This window comes from Dermacentor silvarum, chromosome 7, assembly GCF_013339745.2.
Source record: "Dermacentor silvarum isolate Dsil-2018 chromosome 7, BIME_Dsil_1.4, whole genome shotgun sequence".
NCBI classification, from domain to species: Eukaryota; Metazoa; Arthropoda; class Arachnida; order Ixodida; family Ixodidae; genus Dermacentor; species Dermacentor silvarum.
Window position 1 is genome coordinate 62,818,303 of NC_051160.1, and position 27,035 is coordinate 62,845,337.

A 27,035-nucleotide genomic window follows, 5' to 3' on the forward strand; every position below is an offset into this window, starting at 1 on the left:
CAGGTCCTGCTGTGCGTATGTCCCCGTGACACCTTGCCGAGCTATTGGTTTTGCAGAATTGTAAGAGACTGATTGACAAGCAGAACTGTTTATAAAAGGTGCTACTGTATCGTTAAGATTATGTTTGATACGAGGAGGACAGAGCAGCAGTATCATCATATGCTGCACAAATACTACACAGCACACACACACAAATACAGAGGTAAAGAGCAACATGAAACCTCCAACTCAACAGCATGCTTTATTCTGGCCCCTGCAAACTTCTGACAAGCCATGATAAGAAGAATGAGCAATGCGCACAACACGGGAGCGGCGTTCTCAACCAGTCACCTTCGGGAATATCCCTTTGAGAGGATGCCAACTGGCTAAGTAAACCAGCAGGTAGAATGCCTATCTCTCCTCCAGGGAAGCATCATGGCACCAGACGAAACCGTCAAGTGAAAATGAAGAAAGCATCCCCGAAAGTGACCGACCGAGAATATGGCTCCCAGAACCACAAGTAAAAAGAAAAAGGTGTGGGAGGAAACATTCCACAAATCTTGGAATGCAAAAATTATAGTAGGAAACGAACATACAAACAACACAATAAAGAAAAAAAAAAAGAGGTAGCCAACATAAGAAAAGGGTCGGAACGTTGAACCCAAAACAATGAGTAACTACACACAAAGTATTACAACACTGCCAGGTCTTTGTGTACACTTCACCTCATGGGGCACCTTAGCACTGCTTTTGTTCACAGATGAAATTGAGAAACTATTATAGAAACAAAAACGAGGATGAAAAATCTATGACATGAGACAATGAGCACTGACAAGATGGTGCCTTTTTCTCTCTTAGTTGTGCTTTTGAGCTTGTGTAACAAACACATGTATGTACATTCAAATTGACAAGTTTCATCATGACTTTGGTGTGCAAAGCAGTAGGATGTGATGTATGTACAAGGCATGTATAAACAGCAGCATCATACAAAAACTACGACGATAATGTTCCAACACTCGAGACTGACTAACGGTCCGTGGCCCAGCAACTCAAACGTGGAGTGAGAAAAATGTGCCTTGACACGATTGCACTGAAGATGGCCATGGAAGAAGCGTCAACTGGCGACAGCCAATGGGCAAGAGCCCTGGAAGCGGCGTCACGTGCACGCATGGTCCATCAGGTGCGTCTCAAAATCCTGAAAATGAAGAGCAATGGGCAGTGTTAATGATGGTCTTGGCTAAAAAAAAAACAATTTTACACAAGTATAATATTTAATTTACCATTTCTGCGCTTCTCTTTATCATTTAACTGATTCACCTTTAGTCCCTGGTTCGAACATTGAAATCGTTCCAGAAGTTCGCCACATTGTATGTACCAAAAACAAAAAAAAAAAGATAGAAGAAAAATAATATTTTAAGTTTCTTTTGACTTGTGGGGACGGAGGTGCACCCCAGGCCTATGTGCGGGCATTAACCTGTTCGGTCGTCCCTATGCCTCTCCAATTCCACTCATAACGGTTGCTGGGGATGGCCTTCGCCACAGACCGGCTTGCTGCTGTGGCGCTTCGCACTGCCGACCGGCGTGATGGGCAGAGGGAACGCGGCAGAGACCTCTCCGAGACAGCCCTCAGTGCGTACACATTTTCCTCGCGTCCGTTGGCCCCTATGTTGGGGCTTGGGACTTGAGCTCGTCTACGGTGCCTTTGCACCTACGGTGAAGCGCGTACCTTGTGTTGCTCCTTTTTCCCAAACGCCAAGCCGAAGAGCTGTGTCTAGTGCTCGCACGTGGTCATACTGTGCCGAGTCACGCTTATTGGAGGCACAAGCCCACCGAGATTAACAGAGTTCTCGCGAGTGGGCCCACTGGTTATCTATCGCAAGAGCAGAGACTTTTGCTAGTGGCGTGTCACGCAGCAACATGTTAGCGGCTCCCCTGTCTATTTTTCGCCCTTGGTGCGAAAACACCTTAGATCAGTTGTGGGAGCCCCTTAGGCCATTCCTGCAGTGTTGGGTTTTGCTGGAGACAAACTGTTTCCACTAACTTAGGGCAATACTGTGTTTTCTTCCGTGCACAGCGCTCGGTGGCACCCTTTGCGGCCTGAACACGCAACCAACATTCTTATGCTCGGGGCTGTGTCACTCCCTCCCTCCCTCCATCCATCTAACTGCCGTGCGTCCACACCCCTAGTGTGCATGCGCATCCTCCTCCCCCTCCTTGTCTCATCTCTCCTCCTCCCCCTCCTCTCCTTGTCTCATCTCCTCTCGGCATTCCTCCTCTCCTCTCCAACGCTCCTCTCCTCTCCGGATTGCGCAAGGAATGGCAACACCTGCGGCTCCGCGCGCGATAATGCGAAGCAGCTTAGGTTAGAGGCACGACGGTAGGCGCCCCAGAGCCACCGGCAACAGTCACCAACGCCGCGCGCGTTCGGTGCGAACTCGGGCAAAACGCCGACGGCGTCGACAACAGTTCTGCGCGTTGCTGGTGCTGGTGCTGCTGCATGCCCAAGTTTATACAGCTGATAAAACTACCTTGAGTCGACCCCATGACTGCTTCGCATACTACTCAGGGTTCCCCTACGGGAAGATGGTGTAATTTTTTTTTGCACTGTGTCTTGTGCTGCTAGCCGATTATATTTTCTCACTATGGATGCAAAGTTCTTTTGCGTCCGGTCTAAGTCCTGCACTCGGGGAGACACGAGCACATGCGATGTGCGGGTCATTGAATGTTGATACCGCGCGCACGCTTTGGTCTGTAGGCTCACCTTTTTTTTTTGCCTCTCGAGATAAACCTTACTCTTGGTGCCATATTATACATTGTGTTAAAGGGCCCCTCAACCAGGCCACATAGAAAATTTTGGTTATGCGATGGAAGTTGTTACGTGCCCTCTAAGGAATGTTCTACCGCAAGAGCTTTTCAAATTAGTTCATTAATAGCAGAGATAGAAATATATGAAGTGCCCTGAACCCACGACTTCAAGACTCTAGCGTCACTGCCAACATAAACACTCTCTCCACTTTCCCCGTCTAGCGTCCGCAAGCGAAATTCCTCCCATGCCGTAGCCGGAGGATCGTGCGAAAGATACGTCATGGTCCCTGCCTTTTTCTTTTCTTTTTCGTGTTCTTGCTGAGTGGCGCACTTCCGGTGACAGTCTTGCACGCGAGCTGTTCCGTCTCATTTCGCGCAGTGGACGATTTTGCGCACTCCGCACAAGAGCACCTGATTAGCGGTACAAGCCAGTACCACAATCCCGAGCACTGAGGCAGGCGTGAAAGGATGAAAGAGCATGATCGCGGTGCTGGAACATGGCAGAAAATGACATACCGTAAAAACCCACGTATAATACGAGTTTTTTTTTTCTTCTAAATTTCACCATGTAAAATTTCTGCCGTGTATTATACAGTATGCGGATCCCAGTTTCCAGCCTGAAATTTGCAGTTTCGGTTTCATTTTTGCTCAATGCTCTATCATCATCAAGACTCTTAGCGGAGGACGCGTCATCTTGCAGTGGCATCGGTAGGCTGCTGCTGTTTTCAATGCGCGCAATTTTGACCACACTAAGAATTGGCACGTTCACTAGTCTATCTCGTACGATGTCGGGACCGCGAAAGCAGTACCCAGCTACCTTTAAAAGGAAAGTTATTTTAGCTGCCGAGACCATCGGAAATTGCACCGCAGGGCAGCACTTCGGTGTCATCGAGGGCAGCGTTTGCGGCTGGGATGACATTCCAGTTGCAACCGCTGGATGTTTGCATTAACAATCCTTTTAAAGACTGGATCAAGTGATGCTACCAAGAGTGGATGAGGTCGGGAGACCCGGAAGTAACGACTACCGGACGGCTGGAATGGGCCTCTCCAGCGGTGCTTTGTAGCTGGATTGCGGATGCATGGGCCAGCATCCCCGAGGAGCTTGTCAGTCGCTCTTTTAAGAAATGCAGCATCTCTAACGCACTTGACGGGACTGAAGATGACTTTCTGTGGGAAGATATCTCCGACAAGGGGCTATCGGGAGACAGTGCCAGCGAAACGGACGAGGACTGAACGTTAACTGCAATGTAAATAAATGCTTTCTGCAAGTTTTCCTCACTCGCATTATATGCGGATGAAAACATTTTTTTTTTCCTTTATTGCTATCCCCAAATAACACCTCATATTATATGTGGGTCCGTATCATACGCTGGTTTGCACGTAGTTTCGTTCTTTGCACGCGCAGAGAATGAAACTACCGTATTTATTCGAATCTAGGCCGATAGTTTTTTTCAAATACATAATCACATACGAAACTCTAGGGTCGGCTTAGATTCGAGGATTTTCAAAAACGCGCCAGTTTTTAACTGAAACTGATAAATATGGTGCATAGTTAGCGCCATCTAGAAAAGTCAGTGTCGCAGCCGCTACTAGCTGCGCCAGTAGCCAGCTGAAGTACACGAGCGACGTCGCCATTTTGACCTGCGTCGTATCGGTAATGATCGGTATGGTGCAGCATCGGCGCGCGGTGTGGCGTTATCGTAATGGCACCAAATGGGCGATGCCACTATAGTGCCGCTTTCTAAACAAATACCCTGTATTTACTCGAATCTAACGCGCACTTTCAACACGACCCTAATTCTGCGTCGGCATTTCAAAATGGCCGCCTCGCACGCGCGTCGTGCCTAGCTACCGTAGCATGCGGAAGCTTCCTCCGTGTGCTGCAGTACACGTGCTTAGGCAATAGTCTACCGTCTGTCTTCACGTTCTCAGCGTCTGCTCTATCTATCAGCATGAAGTACCGAGTTCATCATGATGCCACATTTAAAAGGAAAGTGACCATCTGTGCGGAGACGGACGGAAATCGGGCCGCATCACGGGCGTTCGGAGAATCCGAAACTTGCGAGCGGGACTGGCGCAAACAGAAGGAGAGAATTTTCGCCAGCAAAGCAATGCGGAACGGTTTCAGTGGACCGAAACAGGACGTAATCTGCGACGATCCACTCCGGCGATACGATCAGGCTTGGCCCTATCTTGAAAGCAATCTGCGACTGGTAAAGTCCGCCACGCGCCGTGTTTTCGCCGCGTTGAAGCGAGAGGCATGCTAGCACGAAGGCGCGCTTCGTCTCCAGCGTTTTGACAGTTCGTTTCCGCGGTCAACGAGCGAGGTGTGTTCATGTTTGCTTGAGCGCGCGTGACATCGTGCTTGTTAATAGCGGTCTACTAATTTGCTACCGCATTCGATACATCGCCTTTCGGGCGAAACTGCGACTTTTTTTATTCATCGCAACATCAGTGCATCGGGAAGAAATCTATTTTTCCAAATTTTTCCTCACGGAAAACGGGTGCACGTTACAATCGAGGAAGCGTGAGAATCGAGTAAATACGGTAGTTGAGCTAGCCGTAGAGGCATCGTCAAACGTTCAAACCGGGCGGAACTTCGGCATCGGTCTGTCGTTGGAGGGGGCCACGGGAGATGGTTTTTGCGTGCGCCGCAACGTGCGCTCCTTCCAAAAATGCAGCATCTCTAATGCGCTGGATGGTACTGAATATAGCGCACTGTTTGAAGATGTCAGCAGTAAGGAAGATAGCGACGAGGCTAGCAGCGATGGTGACATAGAATGAGCTCGGCATGTTCAAATTTAATAAATGCTGTTTCATTTTGCGAATGCTGTCCTCGCTTTTTCGTTCGGCCTACATTCGAGGTAAGTTTTTTTTTTTTTCGGACTTCGAACTTTTGGGGGGTCGGCTTAGAATCGGAGTCGGCCTAGATTCGAGTAAATACGGTATGTCATCAGGTAGCCTATTTCTAAAAAGAATGTGGACCGTACTGTGTGGCATCCTGACTCCACGAGTTGCGTTGCAAGAGGAGGGCAGTGCGGGTTTGAATCGCTTTGGCTCTTGATCTTTCTTTAATACCGGTGCAACACAAGCACATCTGATTGTGATCAAGCCTGACACGGATCACATTTTTCAGTCGCGATCAATGGTAGCTGTTGCACGGTCCAACAATCCGGATCGAGTTGTTTGAGCTCACTCAGCATTATGGTGCAGATGACAGCCTACGATCGTGATCTACTGGAAACGCATCATGACAAATCATGGTCGAAAGCCACATGGAAGCACCCGATCTGGATTGGAATCAACAGCGCTCCGAAGTGTCTGAGTGACAGGGGTATAAATTCAGGTTGGGAAGTCTGCAGAAGACATACAAAAGTTGACCACACATCAGCTGCTCATTGCTGTACAGTCAACCACTGTTTTTCTGGACACCCGATTTTTCGGACATGCCCGATAATTCGAACGCCTTTGCGGCACCACCACGTACCCCACCCCATAGAGTCAATGTATAAGAATGTCTGAAATTTCAGACGCAAAAAAAAAAAAAACTTTCACCATGCAATTTTCTGGCCTTTTTGCCATGACCACAAGTCTGAAAGAAGCCACCGCCGCCATTTTGATTATCTCGCCGCCTCGAACCGAGGCTCTTGCACGCAGATCCACTGGCAGCCACAGCCACCACCGCCCCAACGCTAGTCCTAGCTACTTCGACGTTCTCTACCAAGGTTCTTGCTGTTCGGTGCTGTGTTTTTCATTGAAACAATTCGCCACTGTTAGCAAGGACGCGAACTCCACCTTTGCAATCCTCACCAATGGCTTCAAAACTCAGAAAACATGGTTCATTGCATAATGCCCAGTGCTTAAAGTCGGCAGGGGGGGGGGGGGGGAGCACAAAGGACCCCCCCCCCCCCCGCTCCATTTTTAAAGGAGAGGCTTGGCCCCCCCCCTTGGCAAGTCAACAGTAGTACTGTGGCACCCATTCGACAGGTGCTGGAGGTGATTTTAATACCAGTTGTGTCTTGTGCGGGGCAATTCTAACTCTCCAATTATTCAATTAATTATTTAATCGCGATTAATTAGTTGATGTGGCCAGAGTGAAGGCTGGTGACACGAAATGTCAGTAAAATCCTGGTATGTTTCCTCTGTGCTTCTACTTTATTTTGCCTGTTGCACTGCCGCATCCTGCGATTCAACGATTCACTGTTATACATTATTACGCAATATATATATATATATATATACACATATAAACAGTGCAGTCCATTTATAACGATATCAAGATGAAGGAAAAATCCGATCGTTATAACTGATCATCGCTATATCTGAACTGGCGCAAAAAAAAGAAAAAGAATATATATTAGCCGTCCCGAAACCAAATTTGCCACTTGCGATAAAAAATCGTAGAAAGTAGGCGGTGAAAAATAAAACGTTTATTTATACCTGTAAATAGCGTCTCAATCGTTAGGCGCGCTGCAATAGAAATATCTGCACTTGCTTTCGCAGAAGTTTCGGATTCGCAACCACCGTGTGCATCGTGTCCAGCTGTTGCGCCAACACTGGCGGCTGTAATTTAGCGTGCATGATATCAGTGAGCGACTCGATCGACGACAGTGCAGTTTGGGTGAACATCGGGGTCGATGTAAAAGACGGGCCATTGCCAATCCCGTCGTTGCTGCCGCTGCTGTCGTCGCCTCTGTCGCACAACGCAGCTGTCTATCGCGACAATGATCGCCCCGTCAGAGATCTCTTCGCAGAAAGAGGCAGCACTATCTGCACTTAGAAACTCCTCCATCAAAGCACCTATTTCACAGCGACGTCAGTAGCGATGGGCTCAGAGAGTTCAGTGATGTCTGCAGCTTCCACCGTGTTGGTTTCGCCCATGGAGGTTTGGTCTGGGCGCACGAGGCCCGCTTTTTACATTTATTGGCATGGCCACTGCTTCTAGCCTTCATGATCATGGCCACGCTCCCGGTTTTCATAATCGTCAATATCATCGACTGCACGAGGTCGTACTTTCTGGAGTCTTGCAAAATTTGCAGCTTCGTCTCGAGAGAGACAGCTTTGCGCTTCGTCAGTGCAGCTTCCCGCTGCTTCCGCGGCGCATTTCCACGCTCGCCGAGAGCGTAGGCGGTATAGGCTGCGCAGGCGCCGCTCGCTTATTGCTTTCTTCTCCCTTCTCTCTGGACGCTCGCACGACCACCAGCGACGCGGACACGAAGTAGCTGACGCCATCTTCTGCACACTGCGCTAACCTGCGATGCTCTCCATTGCTTTTGTTCGCAATCGGCGCGCAGGTGGGATGCGCTGCGCGGTAATGACGGCAGATACGAACTCACGTAGGCAAACTTTCGCCCAGTCTCGATTAAGGGCAACTTAGGAACACAAATTTCACGATTATTCTGCAGGAAAAACGCTGCCCATAAGCAAAATTTCGATTGTTATATCCGATATGCGATGAATAACATGTTGTTATATATGGTTTTTTTTCTCATAGCCCTAATGCATAAGTTGACTCTCTCATGTCGACTCATCCTTATAACCGATGATATATCGTTATATGTGGTATCGTTATAAGTGGACTGTACTGTATGAGCGTATTGAGTGTGTGTGTGTGCTATACTGGTCGCGCCCTGTGAGGGCCCCCCTTCCACTGAAGGGAGACTTTAAATCCCAATGATGCCGGTTCTCAAAAGTCAGCTTCGGAACAACGCAGCAGTGTTACGCGGCGAAGCATATGTGAAGTATTACGGTGAAGCATACCACGAGTGGGAAGTGGGCAATTGTCACGGGATGTATTCCTTAATTATGCACGCAGCACCCCCTGTCTTCTATCACAGTACGAGCACCAATACAACTAATAAGTATACTGGCAGGCTTTTAGAGTTATTTCGGATGTGCCTGTGGCTATTTGAGCCCTTGGGGGCAGTAAAAGGCATGCCATTCATCTTTTTGGACTGCCAGATCTTTCGGGTGTTTTAACGGCCTCTAGGGAGTCAGAAAAATCAGATGTTGGCTGTATCTGATGTATGTATTGTTAAAACCGGTATAGTTGTAAGTGGGTTTGATTGTACTCATTTATAACCTATTTGGCGAAAGGGAAATGTCATTGCAGTTGGCTTTCAAGGGGGCAGGTTACACCCCTTTGTACTGAATAAAAACACTGTCATCATCATCATGCTGCAAAATTCATTCAGTACACGCATCTGCACAGTGCGCACATTCCACAATCACACAGCCTCACCACGCCTTCCCCTCACCTTGTTGCAGTTAGGTCCCGAGAAGCTCATCTGGCACTGGTTCCATGGGCACGTCATGGCGCCCTTTGCTCCGAGGCCGATATGCTCGCGCTTGAGGTGGTGCACCAGGTCATCCTCCCGCGCAAACTTGAGGTTGCACGAACGAATCTGGGGGAAAGATCAGTAGCTCTCGCCAATGAGCATTCTCTCCCACAAGCGAAATTCTGCGCATCTGGTGACATTGAATCAAATCCCGGACCTAGCGTGGAACAAACACTTGAACTTGTCCTTGAAACCGTGCGTAGGCTAGAAGTGGGTCAGAATACATTAATCGGTGAAATTAAGTGGCTGAGAGAAAAGCAAGATGCAACCGAGAAAGAAATTAATGGCTTGACCGAGAGAGTGGTCACTTTGGAAGCAAAGCTTGTTTCATATGCCCCTACACTATCCAACTTCTCGGATCATGCTGCTGGTTCATTTGCGAATCAACTTCAGGCAGTTGTGTCAAGGTGTGATGAAGCTGAGAACAGAATGCGACGGTGCAATCTGTTGTTCTTTGGAATTCCCGACGAGGAAAAAGAGAGCTGGGCAACTACAGAGGGAAAAGTTATTGCCGTGTGCACAGATAAGTTGGAAACGACAACTACTAGTTCTCAGTTTGAACGTGACACCGGCTGGGAAAATTTGCTTCAAATAAATGTAGGCCAATAATTGCTAAGTTTACGTTTTTTAAGGACAAGCAGGAAATTCTCACCCGTGCACATAAGCTGAAAAATTCTGGGATCTCTATTAGAGAAGATTTTTCGCTGGCTACACGACAGGCACGCAGGAAACTGCTTCAATTTGCCAGAGAGCGGAATTGCCCTTATAAATTGAATGTCGACAAACTTCGTATTGATAATAACACATATACTTACGACAGTGTTTCTGACTCTGTAGTAACTGCTAGATAGCTAGTTGCCGATGTGCGCAGTGCGAAAGTGCAGTGGCCATCAACTTCACGTGCACCTTCATTTTCAGTATCATTTACTAACATCCGCAGTGTGTTGCCAAAACGTGTCCTGCTTGAATCATATCTTGAAGATAGTAAGCCCGACCGAGACTTGGCTTCACGCCGATGTATGTGACTCTGAGTTATATCATACTTCTAACCAGTATGCCATTTATCGCCATGATCGTGCACATAAAAAAGGTGGCGGCGTGTTGATAGCCATCAATAAAACTATACCTTCCTTTCTTGTTGACACTGACTCTGCTCTTGAAGTAGTCTGGGTAGCTTGTCCTACGTTATTCGGAAAGTTATTGATGGGTGTATGTTACCGCCCACCTGCCTCTGACCACCTGTTTGTATCTGATCTTCACAAAACTATTTCCAGGGCTCTTGAACAGTTTCCCACTAACAAAATCTACCTATTTGGTGATTTTAATTTTCCTGATATTAATTGGTCTCGCTTGTCGTCATCGAGCAGTGAATCAAGTGATTTTATTGAACTGTGTTTAGAGTTTAATCTTACCCAGATTGTTACAGAGCCCACTCGCGGCACTAATATATTAAATCTTATCCTCACAACAGAGCCACATAGCATTAGCCCTATCGTGCAGCTTGACGGCTTTAGCGACCATAACCTACTGCAATTCTCAATTAATATACCACGGAATTTTGCTGGTGTTGAACGTAAGGTTATTAGGGATTATAATAGGGCAAATTATGAACAAATGAACACTGAACTTGAGGTTTTTTTTCATAAAACGTTTCTTCCATCATTCACCAACAGGTCTGTTGAAGAAAATTGGAATTCATTTAAAAATATTATGACACTTATAGTAGATAAGTACGTGCCATTAGTCGCAATATCTAACGACAAACATAACCCATGGTTTAATAAATCGCTTAGATCACTCAGAAATAAAAAGAAAAGGTTATACGCCTCTGCTAAACGGCTATCATGTCCTTCATCATGGTCTAAATATAAAGATTGTTTAAAGACTTACTGTCTTGCAATATCTGAAGCGAAAAAGAAGTATTTTTCCACCGATCTGTCCTCACTTTTATGCACTAACCCTAGGAAGTTTTGGCGAGCTGTTTCTCCTGACCGTGGCTGTAATACTGTTACATTACATAACGCCGACAATGTTCCTGTCTCTGCAGCTGAGTGTGCTTCTACTTTCAATTCGTTTTTTTGCTCTGTTTTCACTAATGAAGACTGCTTCTCCATTCCCTGTGTCCCCGACCTTAATTAGCTTCATGTCTCCTATAAGTATTAGTGTTGATGGCATCTCGAAACTAATACGCGATTCGAAAGTGTCTACATCGTGCGGTGTTGATAATATTAATTCTAAAATCCTAAAAAACACGTCAGCTATGTCCAGTCAGATTTTATATCACATTTTTCAGCAGTCTTTATCAACTGGTCTTCTTCCAGCTGACTGGAAGATAGCCAAAGTCATTCCGATTTTCAAAGATGGAAACAGGCACTCTCCTGGTAACTACCGCCCCATTTCGCTAACATGCATTTGTTGTAAGTTTCTCGAGCACCCCCATCATTGCCTCCCATATTTTCAACCATCTTGAATCTAATAACTTTTTCTTTCAAAATCAACATGGTTTCCGTAAAGCGTTGTCTTGTGACACTCAACTATTGGAATTTACGTCAGATTTACATAATGGCATGAATAATAGCAAACTTATTGACTGCATTTTCCTTGACTATGCAAAAGCCTTTGACAGAGTCGCTCACTGTCGCCTAATAGCTAAATTAACTGCTCTTAGGATCGATTCATTAACATTATCCTGGATTCGTAATTTCTTATCTAATCGGCGGCAGTTCGTATCTGTTAATAACTTTAGCTCCTCCACATCAGTAGTAACGTCAGGTGTACCGCAGGGTAGTGTATTAGGCCCTCTTCTTTTCTTAACTTTTATTAATGATTTACCCAGCAACATTTCTTCCTGCATAAGACTTTTTGTGGATGACTGCGTAATTTACAGAACCATTGATTGTCATGGTGACCATATAACTTTACAAAATGACCTTCACTTAGTTAATCAGTGGTGCGACCGTTGGCAAATGTCACTTAACACATCTAAATGCTGCGTACTTTCCTTCACTCGCGCGAAATCAGCTCTTAAGTTCCCGTACAAAATCTGTTCGGCTGAAGTTCCTCGTAGCTCTACTTACAAATATCTTGGTGTTCATTTCTGTACTAATCTTTCCTGGTGTACTCACATCGAGAAGATATGCGTTAAAGCTAACAGAACTTTAGGGTTTTTACGTCGTCATCTGCACCTTTCCCCCTCTACCATTCGACAACAGGCCTACCAAACATTGGTACGCCCTCAACTAGAATATGCTTCATCGATCTGGTCTCCTCATCAACAGTACCTAATAGACAAATTGGAATCCATCCAAAATCGTGCTGCCCGCTTTATAACTTCTAATTACAGTCGTCAATCTAGCATTACCCAAATTAAACGTGATATTTCCCTTCCCGACTTGGATTCCCGCCGCTCTGTTGCCCTTCTATGCCTCTTTCATAAATACTTCTATAACTCCTGGTCCAGCCGTTTGTCACTTGAAATTCCTTCTCGCACATCTAGTCGACTTCATAATCATCTCAGCTTCAGGCGCATTGGCCGCACACAGTCATTCAATAATTCTGCATTGCCACGCGCCATCGCACTATGGAATAACCTTCCAAATGATATTGTTTCAATAAAAGATTCTGCCAAATTTCGTGAACAATTGCAACTTCATATGTTCTCTTGACTTTGTATTAATATATCTTTTTTTAATGATTACCAGTGTTCCTATTTCCCTTCCAATGTACAAATTTACTTGTTTTTTCCTATGTAGTTATTTTTATGCCTTATTTATTGCCTTTTTTCTGTAACCCCCCCTACGCAATGCTCCACTGGAGCCTGTGGGGTAATATGAATAAATAAATAAATAAATCTTCTACAGCAAAACCTGGGTCATAACAAACACGGTTACATCAAATTACAGTCAAACCTAAATATAACAAAATTGTACTTGCAGCGAAAAACTTCGATATATCCAGAATTTCATCATATCGAGGTTTCATTATTTCAACGGAACTAAGATGGGGAAATGAAAATAGTTCGTTGCATAGCAAATTTCGTTAAATCGAGGTTCGTTATATCGAGGTTTGACTGCGCCATTAGAAACACCGCAAGTCTACGAATGTTTATAATGGGAAGATATGCAAACTTGAGATTGGTGCATCAAACTATCAGCACAGCGCAGAACTAGCCGAGTGAGATTTTAGTGAAGCTGCCTATATTGGTAATCCCAAGTTTTCCTTCCTAAGGGAGTGTTCTGAACCTTACCTCACAGGTCTGCAGGTTTGACTTATCAAACTTGATCACTTCAATCTTGCCCTTGCGGTTGCCAGTGGCAATCTAGATGCAAAGCCAGAAAACAAGGGCAAACAGGTTACATTAGACATCCAAAACCAAAGATATTGAAAGCATGGCGTGAAAAAGCAAAGGCACAGGTGCAAATGGCCATGCCATGCCAAATACGCTTCAGACCACTGAAAATAAGCACCCCTGCGATTTGATGCTTGGTAGTGAGACTACCTTGGAACATCGAGTGCTAATGCTTCCCTTCTGCTGCAAGGAAGTTCCGATGGCCATAGAAAGGACGTCTGAACCTCCCCTCAAAGAGGTAGAAACATTATCCTGGGATCATACCTTTCAGAAAGCGTTTTAGGCCTGCTCCGAAGGTTTAGGAGTTGTGCCAGAAAAAAATTCGGTAAATGCGAGTCAATTTTCTTAAAGCTATGCGCGCACCTGTTGGACCGGCACAGAGCCTACAAATGATCAAAAATGGATTTTACTAGTTGTATGCAGTGCAGAAAGATCACACATAAATAAAAAATGAGGAAGACATGCGGCTCAGATGTCTATCACCAGCTCAGATATTCATCAAGCAGCAGATAAATCAAAAGTCATAGGTCCTCACATGCTGTCCACCTGAGCGACTATAACTGAAATGGTTTTATAGTGTTCTACATTATATGATTAATTAATTTATCCGTTAACACTGCTTTATTAGAACCAACTCCGTATAGTACAGTGTCATAACTGCCAACCTGTGAACATTAAAAATGCTTAAAAATCCCTGGAACACAACAAGAAAGGGCACGGGTAGCACACTTTCTTTTCTTTCTTCCCCTTTTTTTTTTAAATCTGCCCTTGACAATAACTTTTTGAGGGAATACATATGCATTTTATTAACAATAATTTACCTTCAGATGCAGCACACCAGCAGAAAACTACAACACCAGATAGTATTGACAATGACCAAGAAGAAGGCGAACCGAGGGGCCCAATTTTTGTCTATCACAACCATATGTTCAGTGGTGTTAAAAGCAGCTAAGGCTCCAGAGCAGGAGTCTCAAACACAATGACCTGCGGGCCACGTGTGGCTTGCAGAGCTTGCGTGTGTGTGACCCACATAGTCCTTCAACATTTGCACTCGCCCCAAGTTGCTTAATGTGGGCAACTCTCCACCTCTATCATATATGTCTGAGTATATCGAGCTGGGTACCACTGTTCTGGGTAAACTGTTCTGGGTAAACTGGAGCATTAGTTTGAAGGGGCCGACAACATGCTGATTTCTCCATCTGAAATGTGGTCACTCAACCAAAATCTCAGCACATATGCAACGGTTCATTACAATCAGCGCTTTACCAGGGGCAGACTAAAAGACTACGACAATAGTGTTCAGAGGATATATCTGCCTCCCTCTAGCATTGGCATTACAAGCAAGTAAGTGCTACTACAATGGGCATGGCAGCATTACAAAAAATACTGACCAGTGGGCCGTTGACGTCCATGCTCATGACCATGTTCTTGCCTGCACCATAGTAGACCACATCGCACGTGAAGTCCTTTGGAGGAAGAGAATCAGGAGTGCAGCAAGTTAGGCGAAAGAAAGAACTACAAATCACCCCTTCATTCCTTGATTAACTATTTCCCTACCATAGGGAAAATAGATGTTTTTTTCTGAAGTAACTACTGCACTCAATATTTAATGTAATACATAAATAGAAAGCAAAATTATTGCACTTTTCATGCATAAAGGTTTCATTAACGACATGTATGTAATAAAAAAGATATAAATTGCTAAAATCAAGATTGTGCGATAAAATTCAACAAAGTTTGTAAACACACGCTTGTATCTAATAAGAAAAAAATGTAACGAAAATTATGAGGTACACAAAATGAATTAAGTCTATTAGTTACTATCTCTGAAAAAAATCAAGATTTTTCATTGAACAGGTATTTCACTGCAAAAATTTAACTGCAAGCACTACAGTTGGGGGTGCCGGGCTACGGCCGCCGATGTTCCAGGCTGGTGTGCGTTGTCGTCGCTTTCAGACTCAAAGTCTGACAAAAAGTCAGCGTCCTCTGACTCGCCACTATTCGATGTATCGTTAAGATCAGCCGCAGAGGCAGCGGAATCACGATATCTGCAATCTCCCGAAGTGCGCATGCTTTTTCTGGAGCCGGACAATTTTGCATTCTGCATTGACGATCGCGAAACTTCGGAGCGCGTTTAAAAATCACTGCCTCACAGGAAAAAAACGAACTGCTTAGAAAACTAAAATATAGTTCTCCTCCTTCCCATCTGATAGGGCAGTATGTCCGTGAGCAGCTCCGAAGTTCTTGAAAGCAGCATTTCAAAACCATCGATAGAGGGCTAACCATGCCCAATGGGTGTGGTACGGAAAGAGTTAAACAGCTCACTGCTGGCTGCCAAAGCAAGGAAGCAATGCTGTTATTTAGGCACTGTGATGAGTGAAATGCGCCAGGCCAAGCGCAGTGTTTGGTGAGAAGAGAATGAAGCGGCCAACCAAGACTGTGAGTTCAGATTTAAGTGCGGTGCTTAGGAAAAGACAACGACGAAGAGCAAAGTATGAAGGCATGTGGCGCAAAAAATAAACAACAGAAGCAGGAGCCAATCGCAGGAATCAATGAAGCTCCAAAGAACCAATCATTGTAAAACATGGAGCTCCAAAGCAAACCAATCTCCTGAAAAAAAAAATGTGGCCACAAAGAGAAGAAAAAGCGAAGCACGTTGCAGAACGGGGCAGAGTTCCAGGAAGTGATGCAGGAAGATCAGGCCACTGGACCAGGAGTTGAAGACGGGCCATCAGGTTTCAGACCCAAGCCACCAAGACTTCACTCACACCTATCCGGGGCTACCAGTTGAGGGCCGCACAATGCTTTCCTGCGCTTAAAGACTTTGCCAGGCCATGCCTAGGCCTGTTGGCAGAATGGGAGCACAGCTTGCGTACAGCTGCTTCGCCAGGACATTCCATTCCCCTGCTACATCATGCTGAAGGTTTTCGCTGCGGCACCTATTTCCTCTTGGCCAGCCGGAACAACTGCACTCCAGCCATCAATGACATGTCACTCGACTTGTCTACTGAATTGGTGAACTCGTCGCCACTTCACCCATCATCTTGCCACACTCATCTTTCAACAGTGAACTGTTTTGTGTGGACTATACCACAAGTTCCCGTTTACACCACAGAACCGTGCACTAATGCATACTGTTAGGCATCTAGTAATTCTCTCATGTTAAGGTTAGCTTTAGCTATACAGTGGAACCTCAGTCACATGTTCCCTGATTTTGCGACCTCCCAGTTTTAAGACGGATTAGTGCAGTGTCAGCGAACTTCCCATAGAGACAATACATTAAATATGTATCTAGATTATATGAAGGGATATTATGCAAGCTCCGTTTCATACGACGACCCATGCGGAACTCGGAACCCAATGCGTGAGAAGCGCCTCCAGCTTCTGGCGGCTTCCTCACTGCGAACGTGGAGACCTTCTTTCTCGTATCTGCCCGAGCACCGTGCGCACGTGCCAGTTGTGAGAAAGGCAAGTGGGGACTTTCGTTTTTCAGAATCTGCCTTTCCCTAGGTACTACAGTACACTAACATTTCGTTAACTCGACCCCTGTTAATTCCAAAAATCGGATAATTTGGACACGTCCTTTGGTCGCAGCAGGCATGTGCATTATTTAATACAATGAAACTCTCGTTAATTCGGACGTATTTGGCTGCACATCGGTTAATTCAGACAACTCTCGGGGTTCGGCAAGCGCATAGTGCCGCAAATGTACGATGCAAAAGAGAAAAAACGGCATTAGCGTTCATTGAAATGCAGCGGCGGAGTTCGCATTGCCATAGACATCAGTGGAAATCGTACGTGAGTGACAGCAACGCCAGAACGCTTCGTGCCTATTTGTGCATTCAAAGCCTTTATTCTTGCGCTTACCGCCGCGCATAGCACCGCATTGGCCGCATGCCTTCATGACTGCGTAGTAGGTAAACAGTATTTCATTTTGACTCTATATGCGCGCCGGCCACGTGCCTTCGTAACTGCGTAGTCGCCGTCCACAACTGCGGTTTCGTTTTGACTCAGTGCGAAAGCTCACTCATTTACGAAAGCTCATTCAAAAGAAAAGTGACACACTGAAGCATGTTCCAACAGAGCTGCGTTGCATGTTTTTGGTGATCCGGGGGCTTTTCCGTGTTGCTGGATGAACCAGTTAAGTGGTTCGTTGAGGCTTGGGCCCACTATTCCGTTCCTGATGGTTGCGAAGTCATTCGAGGGGGCACACAATGTTCAAATTCAATGGACAGCACAAAGGATGTCATGACATCCACTGACTGCGACATGAGCTGTGTGATGGTATCGAACGATAGATATTAAGTGTGAATAGCATTCCATCCTGTGAAGGTGAGTTCTACACATTTGACTTCTTTTAGATTGTGTAGGTCGGAGGGTAACACATTTTTAAAATAAACGTCAGGCGTGCATAAAAATTGAGAGGCGCATTAGCATCCCGTAATTGCAGCACTTGACCGGGAGGTCTGGTCCGACCGCAGCTGCTCACCTTTGCCCGGTAGCAGCGAATGAGGCCGTCAAAGGAGCAGCAGACGACGAGGCCCTTGTGGAAGCGCAGCCCCGTGGCAGCACTTCGACATTCGTACACCTTCTGGAGGCAGCCCGTCTGGTCAAATAAGGAGGAGAAAAAAAAAAAAAAAAAAAAAAAAACACTTTCGGTCCCTTACATCATGCGACACTTTGCACTTGGCCTTAAGTATAAGCAATCGGGAATAGAAACTGCTTTCCAGCCAGTCCGGATAACATCACACCACGTGTGACCTGGACCATGTGGGCCCATATTCATAATCCGTTTGAGAGAGGCCATCAATAGGCTCGTCCAGTAATTAACTGCAGTAACTCCATACACTAACACAAAAGTTACTTAGAGTCTCACTGAGGCCTATATCACGCAAGAATGCTGCAAGCGCTTTAGTGAGACACAGTCGAGATTCTATCTAGACATTGCCACGGTCCAAGAACATGCTTTCTGCTTCACCAATGAAACGTTAGTATACAGTGCAGTCCACTTATAATGATATCGAGAAGAACGAGAAATCCGATTGTTATAACTGATCATGGCTATATCTGGACTGCCGAAAAAAAAAAAAAAAATGACGAATACACCTTTGCAGTCTCGAAACCGAAATTGCCACTTGCGATAAAAAATCGACTTTGTAGAAAGTAGGCTGTGAAAAATAAGTTATTTATACCTCTAAATAGCGTCTCAAAGGCGCGCTGAAATAGAAATCTGCACTTGCTTTCGCAGAAGTTTTGGATTCACATCAGCCGTGCGCATCGTGTCCATCAGCTGCGCGAACACTGGCGGCTATAATTTAGCGTGCATGAATTCAATGAGCGACTCGATCGTCGACATTGCACTTTGGTTGAACATCGGGGTCGGTGCCCAAGACGGGCCATTGTCAATCTCAGTCGTCACTGCTGCTGCTGTCGTCGCCTCCATTGTACAACGCTGCCGTCTGTCGCGACAACGATCGCCCCATCGGAGCCTTCATGATCGTGGCGCTCCCGGTATTCATAATCGTCAATATCATCGACTACGCGAGCTCGTACTTCGAGTCTTGCAAAATTTGCAGTTTCGTCTCAAGCGGCGCACCTCCCGCTGATTCCGCGATTCTCAAGAGAGAGCGGGAGGGAGCGCAGGTGCTCCTCTTCTATGGCCATTCGCACAACCGCCGGCGACGCGGGCGTGAAGCCGCTGGCGCCATCTTATGGACGCTGCACCAACTTGCGATGCTCTCCGTGGCTTTCGCAAAAGGCGGCGGGCGGGATGCGCTGCGTGGTAATGGTGGCAGATACGAACTCGCGTAGGCAAACTTGTCGCCCTGTCTCGGTCAGGGGCAACTTATGAATGCAAATTTCATGATTATTCTGCATAAAAAACGCCGCCAAGAAGCAAAATTTCAATCGTTATATCTGATATGTGGTGAATAACATATTATATATGTTTGTTTTTTCTCATAGCTCTAATGCATAAGTTTACACTCTTATGTCGACTCATTGTTATAACCGATATATCATTATATGTGGTATCGTTATATGTGGACTGCACTGTACCATCACAGCATGGGACAGTAGACATGCTGCCTGCTTTTGCCATATCATGTTGCCAGTGAGACTAGGCAGACGTGGCAGTTAAGATTGGCCTTGAGTGTCACAGAGGAATTGACATTCCACTAAGAAAGAAGTGCAGTAGAACCTCTATCGTACGAATTTCTTAGAGCTTTGGAAAGTATGCATATAATTTGAAATTCGTATGATCCGCCACAAACCACAACCACAGTATCAAAGCGAAGGTTGTGGGGATTGAGGGAGGCGCCGGTGCCATTGCGCGGGCTCTGCCATCCCTCGCCATCATTCCCCGCTGGCCTCCTTCTCCGCCCGCGCCGCCTAACCGGTTCCCGCGGTGGCGCTGCGCACGCGGCGGTTGGCGGTGAGGGCGGGGCGCTGACGTCACTACGCGGCCGGTTGTCGGCCGCTAGCGGCAGAGTGTGCCTCGGGACTTCTCTCCTGGACCAGCGCACGGTACGTTCATGCTTTCCTCTCGTCCGCCGACACCTTTGTGACTAGGACTGAGCTCGCGCACGGTGCCTTTGCCCGTGCGGGGAGCGCGTACTTTGTGCTAATCCTTTCCCGACGCTAAGCCGACGAGCGGTGCCATTAGTGCTCGCGCGAGGTCGTACCTCGCCGAGCCGCACTTGCCGAAAGCCTAAGCCGAAGGATATTGCCCGTGCTCTCGCGAGTTGACCCATTGGTTATCGCCAGAGCAAGTAGCATAGCCGCCGGGACTTTTCCTAGCGGCGTGCCCAGCTTGAGCCTGTGCTCTCGCCGCGACGTGCTATAGGCGCCTGTTATTGTATTTTCGCCCTGGTGCGGGACCCCTTTGGCTCCCCTCCGTGCGGGCGTTTGTGCAGTGCTGGTGCCGACGGTTTCAGTAAACGGTTTCCGTCAACTCAGGGCTTTACTGTGTTTTTGCGTGCGTCGCTCGGTAGCCCCTTGCGGCCTCTGAGCTCGCGCGCGAGCGGTGCTGGAGGCGACGGCTGACGCGGCCCTGTGGCTCGCTAAGCTCGAACCCGCGGTGGTTGGTCTCCTGTGAGACACCAAGAACCCACAAGGTAAAAAATTCAATTGTAGAAGCCTTTCATGGCTTTCCGGCATTTTTTTCTTTCTATGTTGTTGAGGAGACCCTTCTTTAACGTGTAAAACTTCACGCCCACTTCTACACCAGCGCTACCAGTGTTAAGAGCCCACTGCAGTGAGCACTGCAAAGTGTGGGTTTCCAACAGGTGCATGGGAGACGAAGATTTTAAATGCTGTTTTAGCAACTTTACGCTGTGGCCGCAATTCACTCACCCCTGTGATAGATCTCTCAGTGCTTCAGAAATTCATATCATCCACTGCAGCCAGAGAGAACGTTTGAGTCATCTTGAAACAGAACACATGCAGTCAATGCATTATGGTCTTGACTATTTCCAAACTCGTTAGGGGTGTGCGAAAAGTGATTTTTAGGACTGAATCAAATAGTTTTCGAATAACGAACAGCCATTACCACAATTAATATAAAACGATGCTCACATCCTAGTGTTCTAAAGTTAGCAAGTTTCTGTCATTACAAAGCAAGTTATGAAGCATTGTTTATTAAAAGTATAAATGGAGCATTAGGAGCCAAGAAGTAGTTTCTTTGCATAATAAACAGGATTCTACAGAGAATGTGAATGATCGCTGCATAGCCTGTAAGGTATGGCTACCTAAGCAACATAGCTTGCTCCACTAGGCAAGTTCTCATGTTTCATGTCTATACTATGCGCAGAGGGGTGAAAATTTACCGTAGTTTTACTCCAGTTTTATGTTTATTGGGTGCAGTTGACATTTTGAAATATTCAAAAAGTATTTGAAAAATATTTGCACGTATGAATAGTGACTATTCGATCCAAATAAGGAATTGAATAGGATACTACAGTTGAACCCACCTATAATGATACCGGTTTGAACTATATATCGGTTATAAGAATGAGAAGCTGCAGCACCGTCAACCTTTGGTGAAATAGCCCGCTTACTACAATGCCCTCATGCTGCATTACCGGTTATAACGATGAAGTATGGCTGCTGGGTGTCCACGGTGAAAGGTAGTGGAATGTGAAATCCTTGAAAAGAAAAAGAAATTCTAGCCGCTGCGCGATCGTCCGCCGCCCCAACAGCCACCGCTAATACAACAGTACCCGTTTTCCAGCCTTCTCCACATCGCCAGCTTCGCGCGCCTCTCTCCTGTCGCCCTTCCACCCATCCGAACACGAATTGGCTGCGCCAATAGCTACGTGCCGCACCACCCTCCGAAACAGGAATGGACCACGTCTACTGCGCTGATAGCACTGCTCCGAGATTGCTCGGTGGCCCCTCATTCTGCACAGTTCTGCCAACGAATTAGGTCGCTCGTACTCGTCTTTGTTGTTTGCGCCGAAGTCATTCCTGGCCACGTGGTTTCTCAGCCTCGTTTCACTCGTTGCAGAAACAACCGATGGCCGATCCGCCCGCTGATCATCGGCAATGCACGACATTGCCGGTGAAAAGAAAGCGCACCGCTATAGATTTGGACACGAAGTGCTTATAGTCGATGAGGCGATCGTCGCAAACGTGCTTGCATCGGATAGCGACGGCAACAGCGATGACGCGGTAGGGCAGGCTGCCTCAACGTTGTCCTCGCAGGAGGCCCTGCAGATGATGAAGTCCCTCTGGGGCTTCGTTTTCGCGAGGGACCTTTCGCTACATTGTGTGGAGCACCTGGATGCCTTGGAGAAGGATGTCGGCAAGCTTTACGTAAAGCAAGCAAGGCTGACAGACATGGGGTTTTCTCGTGCAAGCCAGTGAGAAGTACGCGGCAAGATGCTTGTGGCGATATAGCCCCAGTGTTTCTTCTGTACTTCGCACGCTGAGAGGCTGCCCCAGCAACCTTCTCACATTCTTTACAAGGCCCCTTTTGGGGCCACCAAAGCGATGCCTTGGCGGAGATCGCATGTCACTTGCCGTATAGCAGTGCCATTCTTGAATGCCAACAGCCACGGCTTTTTACACGTGATTGGAGCACACAGGAAGCAGAGTTAGACAGTTAAAGAGTCCCCGAAACGGTTCGGCCAAATTTTGTAGACGCGTAGGGTACAACTACAGTAAAACATTCGCACCACAATTTTTGTGAAGTGTCTCATATTAAGAGAGCTACGGTTACCCTCCTCCATAGCAATGCTTTTTCTCCTAACTCGCTCACCAAGCTATCGGGGCTAAGCTCCGCCTTCACTGGCTCTGCGTCATGACAGGATGTTATGCCATCTACTTCCGGTTGTCATTGAGCCAGCGCAGAAAGCCTCTCCAACTTCTCCGCAAGCCACCTGGCAGTCGATCTCAAGTGAGAGCTTCGAAGTAACGTGCATTGCAAGCATTCTGTTGCAGCGTCGAGCGTGCGTGCTATTTCAGTAACCACAGTCGAGCTGGGCATTTTGACGGATGGGTGGAGATGTATAAAGCCCCTCCATACTACTATTGCCGTGATGAAGGAGCTTCAGCACAGACCTACGTGAACGGCCTGATTGGTCTGCATGGTCCAGCCACCTGGTGGCGCAGAGCTTAACCAGCTGTTCACGTTTGTGCCTCCGCTCATCCCGTAAAACGCCCAGGTGCAGTCAGCTTGCGCTTGCGTTTACCCGAATACGGGACACCCATAACACTATTGTCGTATATAGCAATCCTTCGGTGTGAAGTGACGGCCGCAAACGCGTGGATGCTGGTACCGATCGGAACAGACAATCAGCACTGCACCCACTTCGCTCGCATGTTTGCCTTGCAGAGGGACACGATGTCGCAGCTTGACATGTCGCCGATCGCTGCGTTTGCGGCCCACAACGCAAGGGCGAACCATGGTGCTCGCGAAAAGACAGATCAAGACCCACACAGGCCGTGCAGCTCGTGTCAATATGGAGCACGTTGTAACACAAGCAGACGACACTTGCTGTGTGCCGGAAGTGCTTGAATGTAGTGATACACTGTCCTTTTGCATTCTCTGTTACCGTATTTACTCGATTGTAACACGACCATAATTGTAACGCGAGGGGTGACTTTTCATTGCATCCACCAAGAAAAAATAAAACCGCGAAAGTAACGCGAGGGGTGACTTTTTGTTGCGCCCAGCAAAAAAAAAAAAAAAAAAGAAGAAAACCGCTAATGTAACATGAGACCACCGGATGCATGAAAAAGACACAGTTTGAACCGATGTTTAATCGGATGTTTAAACTTGGACACATTCTCTTACTAACTGAATTAACAAAAGCACGGTGTCAGCGTGCACAATCAAAAACATGAATAGACCACACTCGATGACCGCGCACAACCTCTGTCAAAACGCTACCGTGAGCAAGCGCGCCAGTAGCATGCAGCGAGTGAAAGTTCGTGCGGTTTATCGCTAGAATGGAAACAGCGGCAAACGCACAGCGCATACAAAGGCAAGAGCTGTGTGGAGATCGCTTTCTAGATACAGTGCGCGCGACAGCCCGCAGTCGCGCAAAGTACGTAGCATGGCGGCAGAGCAGATGCCGCGCCCTCTCCCTCCCGCGCTGCCTTCCGGCTTTCCTCCTTTCGCATGGGAAATTGAGTCGCCAGTGCCCCTTGCGCCCAGTCGCAAGATACGCATTTGGTGCTGTAGCTAAAAGTCCCGTCCACTCCCTCCCTCCCATCCCACCCTGACCTTTTGCACGACGGAAGACTTCGCGTTTGCTCTCCGCTGTGCGTTCGCTCTCCGTGAAAGCGTGCGCGTCCCTCGCGTGCTTTCACTCGCACATTTCACTTCCACTCGTTGATTAGAATTGGGTGCATCATTGCACTTTTTAGACTTGAATTTCGGTATTCGATTGTAACATGAGGATCGACTTCAGGTAGCAAAAATCTGGAAAAAACTCTCGTTATGATTGAGTAGATACGGTACTTTCTTTTTAAAGAAACAAATTAACACTTCAACTATTACGAACAACATTTGTTCACCATAACGTTGATAAAATTATCGATGACACGTCTTGGGCAGCCAATTGGATAGCTCGTTCTAAACGTCATATGGTCAAATCGTGTCACCTGGTCAGGGGCGGCTGAAAGCTCTCCGATTGGCGTGCTGCGATCAGTAGCGATGTGCCTTTTTAAAACCTTATAATAAATTACACGCTTTATGAGGACCACTCAGATGCGTCAATTAATGATCAGAAGGACCTATCCTAACGACTCAGTACGTTTGTACAAAAAAAGTTTGGAGGATGCTTAAGCTTCACCTTCAAGAGTGGAACGCGATAGCATTCAAAGATCCTTGACTGTTTCTCACACTTCCCAGCAACTGCAGCTTATGTAACCGCAATGTTTACCGGGAAACGCTGGCAGTGAACGCTATGCACGAACGCACGCTTTCTGGTAGAAATGCGGCCTCTTTCGTGGGCCGGCCTTTTCTTATTGTTTGCACCTTTAATATTTCAGCCTGAGAAGATTTAGCATAAAAGACATGTGCTGTCGGTGTTTTGTTTCATGACAATTGTTTGTGGGCTATCACTCTCAAAATTCCGAGGAATAACTTTGTAAAGAATACAAGACAAAGTATGAGCAACTTTAGTGGTAAAATATATTTGGAGGGCCTGCGTGGTTGGGGATAATTTTCTCGGCGACACGGGGCCCTAAACGCTATCGCGTTAATAGTCAGAATAATTTTAGGGCCCCTTTAAACGAGTCAACAGAATCAGCAGCCGGATGCAGGAAGGTGGTAGGGAGGAAGCACTGGCCTCTCTGCCATTATGGTTTTCTCACAACAGCTCTGCCATCCCTCCATTAAAATTTTTTTCACGCAACCCGGTTATAACAATGGAATTTTCGTGGCACTTGAATATTGTTATAAGTGGGTTCAACTGTATTTGATTCGTTATTCGAAAGTTTCAAATATTCGCACACCCCTAAAACTAGTGTCGCCCCATAAACTTGGATGAACCATCATCATCATCAGATTTCATTGGATATATGCAGCCTTACAATTGACTTGAAAGTAATGCCGAGCATCAAGTGATTCCCCAATGACAAATGCCCACGTACTCACCCGAAGCTCGTGGATGCGTATTGTGCGGTCTGTCGAAGATGTGTACACGGTGCCATTGTTGATGGAGATGTAGCATGGAGGCTGTACACACCCCTCGAAGCACCGGAACAACAGACCAGTCGACGGGTCACGGACTGTGATGCTGCCATCGAACGTGACAGTGCAAAGGAGCTTCTGAGCTCCTTCCGTCGAAGTTGTGATGCGGCTCACAGAGACATTGGAGCAGGAGAAGGTGTCTTGGAACTTCTGAGACTGGGGGAAAGAACGAGACAAAGATTTTTGATGTCCAAATATCTCCCTGTAGAGTTCCTCTACAGTTTCTTTGTTCTGTATCTTTTCATCATAATCAAGGCCCAACAATATGCGTGGTTGGGGACAAGGTATTGTAAGCAGCAGGTGTTTAACAAAGCTAATTCACACTTCGATGTATATAATGAACACAGATACAGTGAATTGTTGAATATATTGAGGTAAGTCTGAAATTTGGTTGGCCATGCTTTATTTCTATAAGTGTACCACTGCTACATGAAACAGAAATTGCAACATCCGAGACAATATTGGTTATAGCTAAGCAAATATTCATTCACTCAGCAGCTAACAATATGTTCTGGCAGCAAAAATGTAAAATACTCGGAGCAAGAGCAACGTGCAATGGCACATTCTGGACGTGTGTGCACATTTCGGAGTTGGATTGGCTGGCCCCCAGCCAAAAAAACAACACACCAATCCTGTGTGATCACACCAGCTGCATGGCTGCATATTGATGCCATTAAAAAGTGCAGAAGCAATTTTAGCATTGCCCATGTGCCATGTATTGGAATGGCAAGCTGCTGTCGGGACCTCAAAATCAACAAGGGACCCTTTTCTGGCCTGTCAGAGGCATCATAGTTTCTCTCTCTCGCTTTTAAACACGAAAGTGTTTTATGACGGGGTCCACGATGAACTTCCATTACGGATGTAACGGAAGTGATGTTTGGTGCCAAGTAAAATTTGTTTTGTTGACATAAGGTCCCTGTATTTTTCAAAGGTAGCGTAAACTCCTCCTCTCTGCACAGTTTCCTCCTCGCCCAGAGAGCGAAATGCGCAGCCGCTACCATATTGTGCGGTCTGTCGAAGATGTGTACACGGTGCCATTGTTGATGGAGATAGTAGCATGGAGGCTGTACACACCCCTCGAAGCACCGGAACAACAGACCAGTCGACGGGTCACGGACTGTGATGCTGCCATCGAACGTGACAGTGCAAGGAGTGCAAAGGGGTGTTTGACCTCAACCCGAAGGTGCCCCCACCTCAATAGGCGCTTGTGGCGCCACATGGGAAATGACCGCCATGGGAGCGGCCCAGACACCACTTGATTTCCGTGCTCACGTTGGTTTCGACGGGAATTCAGGGCGCAGGCTCCTTTCCCAAGCGTATCACCCCTGAAGGAAGCCGAACGCCAGGCCGGGGTACGCTTTTA

At 46.7% G+C, this 27,035-nt stretch overlaps 1 protein-coding gene across 1 annotated transcript in view; it reads right to left on the reverse strand.

The window, feature by feature from the left end:
- Positions 1 to 222: 222 nt before the first annotated feature.
- Positions 223 to 27,035, reverse strand: part of LOC119458913 (zinc finger protein 106-like) — a 129,201-nt gene continuing 102,388 nt past the window's right edge. The window contains exons 11-16 of the mRNA XM_049670759.1: positions 25,577 to 25,828; positions 17,960 to 18,076; positions 14,862 to 14,936; positions 13,369 to 13,440; positions 9,042 to 9,188; positions 223 to 1,174 (exon numbers count right to left, since the gene is read on the reverse strand). Coding sequence (XP_049526716.1) covers positions 1,136 to 1,174; positions 9,042 to 9,188; positions 13,369 to 13,440; positions 14,862 to 14,936; positions 17,960 to 18,076; positions 25,577 to 25,828 — 702 coding nt within the window. The 3' untranslated portion in view covers positions 223 to 1,135. The remainder of the gene's footprint in view (positions 1,175 to 9,041; positions 9,189 to 13,368; positions 13,441 to 14,861; positions 14,937 to 17,959; positions 18,077 to 25,576; positions 25,829 to 27,035) is intronic.